General features: G+C 35.5%; 1 protein-coding gene across 2 annotated transcripts; it reads left to right on the forward strand.

Annotated features, from left to right (window-relative positions):
• Positions 1 to 493: 493 nt before the first annotated feature.
• Positions 494 to 7,269, forward strand: pax1b (paired box 1b). Of its 2 annotated transcripts, none has more exons than XM_053614636.1 (5): positions 494 to 584; positions 1,197 to 1,817; positions 4,081 to 4,211; positions 5,326 to 5,494; positions 5,805 to 7,269. In XM_053614636.1, the coding sequence occupies exons 1-5, from the start codon at positions 581 to 583 to the stop codon at positions 5,903 to 5,905; spliced, it is 1,026 nt and encodes a 341-aa protein (XP_053470611.1). In that variant the 5' UTR covers positions 494 to 580; the 3' UTR covers positions 5,906 to 7,269. The 2 variants fall into 2 exon arrangements, with proteins under 2 accessions (XP_053470611.1, XP_053470612.1); XM_053614637.1 differs by having other exon boundaries at positions 5,379 to 5,494; positions 5,805 to 5,894.
• The last annotated feature ends 768 nt before the right edge of the window (positions 7,270 to 8,037 follow it).

The raw sequence follows: 8,037 nt of genomic DNA on the forward strand, positions 1-8,037 counted from the left end.
ACTGCTTTACAGAGTTAATGTACAGTCTGATTAGACTAAAAACAAAAACTCAGAGCACGTAGATAGGTTAGATCTTACAGATAATATTTGTACAGATTCAAAGCTTTTTGTTCTTGGGTAAAACTGTTATTAACAAATTTAATTAACATTTTCAACACAACAATGTTTTCTCATAAATAAGAAGATACCTTCTCTGAAAGAAGAAGAAGAAGGTCATCACTTACAAATGATGCCTAATGACCAATGTCTGTGCTTCCCTTTTTTCTTTGGGGAAAAATCTTTTGAGCTGGTAAATACCCAGTGTTTTTTTTTTCTTGTGGTTGCTGCTGCATTAACCTATGTTTTTGGAGCAGCGTGAGTGCAAAAGGAAGTGTGATGAAGAGTTTAAACTAAAGGGAGGAGTTTAATCCACGCAAACACACACCGGCCGTTGTGCTGGGAGAAGTGTGCAGCTCTTCAGTACTCTCATTAACGTTCCAGTGGAAAGTGGAGGTCAGATTTAAACGGGAGACAAGAAGAAGCTGCTTTTCCAATGTGGACAAGGTCAGAGTAAAGAGTGAACACCGTAAAGTCTCTGCAAATGGGTAAGTGCATTTTATAGCCTATTCCTTTTAAAACGTGGATTTGAAAATAAAAACAATCACAAAATAGATACATTATGTTTTATCTTAGACTGTTATGTCTTTACTCTGTGTTAACTCTGACTTTTTATCTTAGACTAGCTATATTAGTTTATACCTAAACATGCTAACATTTTAGTCTTTTTTTTCTTATACATGTATTTCTCCAGACAAATGAAAATAACTCTACAACAACTGACTTATTTTAATATGTTAAAGTGGAAGTTTTTGTGCTGTGTAGTCTTAAATAAAATAAATAAATAAATAAAACATGATATCTTGTAAATAAATGATGGCTTCAGTTTTTTTCATGTGATGTTAATATGGAGATTAATAGATTAGTGCATAGTATTAAATCTTTATAGTTATTCTACTAATCTACAAATGCATAGAACCTGTAGTATAGTAGGCATTAAATTATTTATACTAGGCCTATACTAGTATAGTAAATTAATGTTCTAGTAATCGATAATATATAAGTTGATGGCTGCATTTCTATATTAAGCGTTAAGCCTATGTGGATTATTATTATTATTATTATTATTATTATTATTATTATTATTATTATTATTACAGAGCAGCCGTCGTACGGAGAGGTGAATCAGCTGGGCGGCGTGTTTGTGAACGGGAGGCCTCTTCCCAACGCCATCCGCGTGCGTATCGTGGAGCTCGCGCAGCTCGGTATTCGCCCGTGCGACATCAGCCGCCAGCTGCGCGTCTCTCACGGCTGCGTGAGCAAGATCTTAGCGCGCTACCACGAGACTGGCTCAGTCCTGCCGGGAGCCATCGGCGGCAGCAAGCCGCGCGTGACCACACCCAACGTGGTGAAAAGCATACGGGAGTATAAACGCGCGGACCCGGGCATGTTCGCGTGGGAGATTCGGGACCGGCTGCTGGCCGACGCTGTGTGCGACAAATACAACGTGCCGTCGGTGAGCTCCATCAGTCGCATTTTGAGGAATAAGATTGGGAATCTGTCGCAGCCCGGACAGCACGAGACCGGCTGCAGCATTAAACCTCCCGCCCCGCCGATTCCTTACAGTCCGATGTGTGCTTACTCATACCCCAACGCCATCTCACCTACCAGCGCAAAACTCGGCGGCCCTCCTGGCGTCGGGGTCGGTCTGTCCCGGGCCTGGCCTTCGGTGCACACCGTCAGCAACATTTTAGGCATACGAGCTTTCATGGACCCCTCAGGTAAGTTAACCAACCACTTTAGCTATTTGTTTCTTCTTCTCCTATTTTTTTTTATTTTTATTATTTATTTATTTTTTAAAGCAGGTAATAAACCCTGAGACCAGAATCACATTTACATTAAGACAAATAGACGAAAGCAAAATGCAGAAAATCTAAGGATACAAAAAAAAAAAAAAACTATCTAAAAAAATACAAAATGACAAACAAATTAAAAAATGCACAGGAAATACAAAACTAATGCAAAAAAAAAGTAGCCTAAAGGAAAATATAAAACATGAAGTACAAAATAAAACGCATGCATAAACAAACATAATAATGAATTTGTGATTCCCAACAATAAAATGTGCAAATATGAAATAAATATCAAATGTTCATTGATACATTTTCACAAAAATATAAACATTCTTCTTCTTCTTCTTCTTCTTCTTCTTCTTCTTCTTCTTCTTCTTCTTCTTCTTCCGCTTCTTTTTCTTCTTCTTCTTCTTCTTCTTCTTCTTCTTATTATTATTATTATTATTATTATGGGGGTGTTATTGGGGACTGTGTCATAGCAAATATCGTACAGTATAGAACAGGTATGGACAGTAAGATGGTGTGTTAATGTAATATGGAACAGTGAGCAAATGAACATGGCCAGGTAATATGGTATAAAGCGGGAATTGATAATGTGTACTTCGTGCCATACTGTACACTGCGGAAAGTGGGACAGTGGCATGGATAATAACAGGAGCACTGTGTAGCTAATATTGGAGAGTGTGTTAGGTGATCACTGACAGTGTAATAGGTATTAGGGAAAGCGTGTTAGGTGTCTCAGCCTAATCCACAGTGTGTTAGTGTGGTAGGGAAGTAATAGGAAACAGTGTGTTAGGTAGATGGTACAGTGTATTACAGTGAGACTGGGTTAAGAATTTGACAGCATGTTAAAATAGATAGTAAGGTAATATAGAACATTAACTACGATCATTCTGTACAAGTAATTAATTAATATAGTAATTAAAATAAATATAACTAATAAAAGTGTGTGTGTGTGTGTGTGTGTGTGTGTGTGTGTGTGTGTGTGTGTGGTGCCTTGCAATAGATTAGTGCTGTATTCGCTCCTCATGCACAGTGCTCCCGGGATAGGCTCCGGAGCCAAAGCGACCCTCACTGCAGATGAATTAATAGACGTTAGTTCTCTTTGGGACAGTGTGTTAGGTAGCACAGGACACTGTGTTAATTAATTAAGGGGGGGGGGGGGTTGGGGGACATTTTACTTTGTTATTATTTATTTGTTTTTTCCCCATCTGGGCCTAGACTAGCCTGGTTACCTTGCTTTCTATGGTTAATAAAAGAAAACATTGGTGTGCAAGCGTGAAAGAAAATGTAAGGGAATAAAAGGCTCCTGATTTTATCTGATATTAAATAATAGTCCACATCAGTTCATACTTAAACGGTTTCAGTCTTTAGGCTTATCTCATCATCATAGTAATCAATAAAGGATTCATGGAATTGTTTCCTTATGATAAACAGAATTTATTTGTCGTTTAGTTTCTTATTTTTATTTTATTTTTTATTTTTTTGCAATTTATGCAGTAATCGGTGGGATTAATGTAATAACTGTAATAAATTGTAATGTAAATAATACAGTTAATTCGAGTAACCATAACTATTAAAATCCTGTGTTGACAGTGATATTATTTACAGTAGCTAATAGTGGTGTTATTATTATTATTATTATTATTATTATTATGATTATTATTATTATTTACAAAAATAACAATAATACCAATAATCTTAGTTGAACAAACAACAAATAAATATTATGTTGGCCCATATATTTATTTATTACAAATGAATGGGGGGGGGGGGGGGGGGGGGTCATTTATAGTAGCCTCAATAACCATTAGATGATACATTTGAATGGCTTTCATTAGTCTTATGAATGACTTTATAGGCTATATTATGAATAACATCATAGCGCTTTGATTACTGTTTTTCTTATAACTGTAGTCTATATTCATATATATATTTAATAACATATATATATATATATATATATATATATATATATATATATATATATATATATAATAACATATATTTCCTTTTCACTTTTTAAATTCACATTTTTATTTTCATTTTCATTTTCATTTTCATTGCCATTTCAACAGTAGGCCTGTATATGAATTCATTTTTATTCGTATTGCAGGCTGCATATTATTTCAATTAAAGCGTGCTTCCTGGTCATTATTTAAATTAAAGCGTTTTCTGATTCTCTCTATAGCCATCGCTGGACCGGATGGATATCAGCAGAAAATGGAGGAGTGGCCATGTGTGAACAGAACTTCATTTCCCTCCCATGCGGTTAATGGCATTGACAGATCACATATAGACACCGATATTAAATACAATCAGGTAATTAATGCATTTAACTATGTATTCTATCTATTTTCTCCGTTTGATTGACCCGTTAAGTAGCAAATCAATCCACATTTATGCAAATCTCACGACAAATTTGTACGAATAACGAGCTATCTATACTCTTAGGAAAAAATTATTGAACACAGAATAGTGATTGTAAAACCCTGTAACTGAACGTATTCGTGTAGAAATATAACTTCCCAATGAGAAAGAGCTCCAGATAGAAGCGTTTTAGAAAGCTACAAGAACAACCTTTTTATCTACGAGTGTAGCGATAATCCTGACACTGAACCTTAACCGTAAAGTGGTATAAAATGGGTGGTATGAAAATTCTAAACATAAAAAGTAATAAATAAGTAAATAAATAAATAAATAAGCGCAAACGGTAAAAATGTTTTCTGCTGCTCTATCTGGTAAAAGTATGCCTTCAGTCTAACCTTGAAATTTGTTCTTCTAACCCGCTTATATTCTGGGAATTGGTTTTGTTGAGAACAAAATTCTATCACCTGCTGAATTTTCCCATAATTGATGGAACAAAAATTAGGCCACATCCAAGAGCATAAAGTGAGATGTAGACATGACAACCACACGCTATGATGAACACTGTATTGTATATTTGGCTCAGCACTTGTACATGTCATGACAGTCTTGGTGTTAATTAATCACAAATGTCAAGTAGCGTAGGTGTTGACTCAGTAAATGTTAATCCAGTACCATGAACATTCATCCAGATCCAGATTTATGGTTTGTGGTGTAAAATTAAAATGATATATTTGCTTAATTTTTGATTATTTGAATAGGTGATTTGGTCGTTATTGTTGATGTGTAGTAGTGATAAATCAAGGCTTGATTAGTGGAAAACCCGGATGATTGCTAATCTACAGTAGACTTGTTTAAAAGATAAGCGCGTGCCCTCTCTCTACACATTCCTAGATCTAGCTTTCCCTTCACCCAACTGGATGCATTGAAAGTAGTGTAGTGTGTTAGTATTTGTAGTTTTTAACCCGTTATTCATTTTACCTTCTTACCTACATTCATGATCACTTATAGACCCTTTTTGTTTTAAGTTTCTAAGCTCAAACTAATGGTGTATTCGTATCTCTGACAGTCTCCCTCGAGTCTTAGCGGATATATGCCCCCCTGCCCCTATTCTTCCCCCAGTCAATGCGGGGTGTACGGGGGAAACTATGGGCATCACTGGCAGCCTCAGGGAACAGGCCTGGCGCATAACGACTCACACCTTCACACTGCCATGAACTTCAAATCACCATCAGATGGTGAGGTCTTATACTTACTGGCTTGTTTGGATCATATGCACGACTGTTCAGCATTTACTTCTAAATGTGCTTTTAATGTTGATGGATAATGCCTCCTAGGGTTAATTCAGCATGAGAATCCTGCGCGTGCATGCCACACCTAATGCTACTTGCTTTTAAGATGGCTGCATGTTGTCAAAAAAAAAAAAAAAAGAAAAAAAAAAACATTGCTAAAAATATTGTTAGCTCAGTGTGTGTTCGGTTTAGATAAACAGGGATGAAATGAACGACATATTTATTTCTCTAAACCTCCCCCTCTTTTGATTTTCAGTGGCAGACAGAAAACCTCCCAGTCCTCTGATTAAGCAGCAGCAGCAGCATGAGGCACTGAGCAGCGTTCACAGCCTGGTCTTACCCACCTCAGCCTCATAAACACGGACAAAAGCCCAAACAGTACAAATAATGTTTATAAATGTTCAGTGAAACTCTAAAATTGGTAAAAACAAACACAAGCGCAGGTTTATATATCACTTTTAATAACACCGGTGACAGCAAAAGCCAATGCGCGCAATCCACTTCTCCTGAAATGACATAAGCGCTCCATGGCACTGGTCACCTCCCTCATTTAAATTGGTATTACAGGAAAAAAAATAACAAGCTTGTACATTATTTAAGTGGTATTCATTTAAGCAAGTTAAAATATATTGCGACTATCGAATGTTTTGGGAAAATACCAAAATGCGTTATTTGATAGCTCTTTACTTCGGTTTATCTTAATGTTTAAGATTGCCTTACTTGAGAAATTTGTGGGACGCAACAAAACATTAGCAAACTGGGTATTTGTCTACAGTATTCAATTGAGCTAGATGCTAGTAGTTATTAATCCCAAAGCTTTCAATAAGGGCTACAATATGCGTGAATAGACTACACTATTTGTTTTGCCCTGTAATAGAAGTCTGACGTTTCATCGTCTCTCTGTTGTCGGATGCATGCCGTGTGTTCTGGTGTGTACCAGAAGTATAGGCTAATTGCTGTATTGTGGTCATGTCTGTCAAACCCTCTGGAGACGCTGCATTATTTACACGGTTGTCAAACTGGGCTCCAACCAACTGGTATTGTTTCCAAATAACACTGGGATTGCAACAAGTCAACAATAACCCTGTAGCTATACTTTAAATTGCTTTTATTGAATATGATTCATGATGTCTTCAGTTTTTACTACCAAACGTGACGTAGTCTGTGGATGATATTGAATTGGTGAGGATTTCAAACATTTGACTCAATTTAACATGGCAACCCTGACTTCCATCAGAGGGAAATTTCCGGATACCATCAAAAAGTGGATTATTATACTAGTCTCACTTTACTGGTATAAGTTTGAAATGGTTAAAATCGGTAATTAATTTAATTTTCATAGCTGTATCTGTGGACCACAGGTGATTTCTGCAATATTTGCGGTCAGTTGTTTGTTGTTTTTTTTGGACGTTGTAATGACATTTAATTTTATAATAACGTTAATTAAAATAAATGATAAACATAAAAACAATGAAATTGGTGTTAATTAATTTGGTAAATTTATGATAGTCTATGTCTAGAGAATTCGTTTTTTTTTCTTGAATTTTATTTTATTTTAAGTATACAATTAAACATAATTATACCTACCTAATGTTAATAATTGTAAGCAGAATTAAGAAATGTATTAAATGTGAATTTGTTTGTTATTGTGATTTCCACAACGAAATCCTAGTTATATTATTTATAGTCAAAATTCATCTGTGTCTAATAAACGCATGTTCAAATGAAATGTGTGTGTGTGTGTGTGTGTGTGTGTGTGTGTGTGTGTGTCTGTGTGTGTGTGTGTTTCATTCAGAAATATAACAATAAATATTTAAGTTGATAAAAATAAGAACATTTGAACAAAATATTAAGATTTGATACCTTCCTTTTTCATGTGCATGATTAAATTTATCATGATCAAAATGATCACTCAATATATACTTTGATTTGAGGGATAAATAAATATTTTTAATATATTTTCAAATATATTAATATATTTGAGAACAGACAGAACAAAATTAATGAATGTAGTAATATAAATTCTATAATCATCATCATCATCATCATCATCATCAGTTTCATATTTTATTTGTTTGTTTCTTTGCCTTGTTTATTCGCATGTTTGCAGTGAAATGGATTATATCAAAGGCTTTTAATAATCGGGTTTTTTTATATTGTCCAACTCGTTTATGCAAGTAGTTAACTACTTTACTAGTTTATCTGAATGTGGAAAATTTGGAAATTCATGCCGTTCTGGTATCGATGATCTTCCCAAATGCAGCTTTTATATCGCTTTTCGGAAACTCTGCATCTCTTCGATCTGACTTTATGTTTAAATAAGAATCAGTTGTTCCACAAACAGCCATGCAAGTGCTTTTACACACAGAGAGGAATGAGGGGAAAGGAGGCTTTAATAGTGAGAGCACACGCACATAAACAGGCACGCTAGCGCGCGCTCACACGCACTCGCATACTGTGCGGTAATTCACAGGGAAAACATAGGCTAC

The sequence above is a fragment of the Ictalurus furcatus genome, chromosome 25 (assembly GCF_023375685.1).
Source record: "Ictalurus furcatus strain D&B chromosome 25, Billie_1.0, whole genome shotgun sequence".
NCBI lineage: Eukaryota > Metazoa > Chordata > Actinopteri > Siluriformes > Ictaluridae > Ictalurus > Ictalurus furcatus.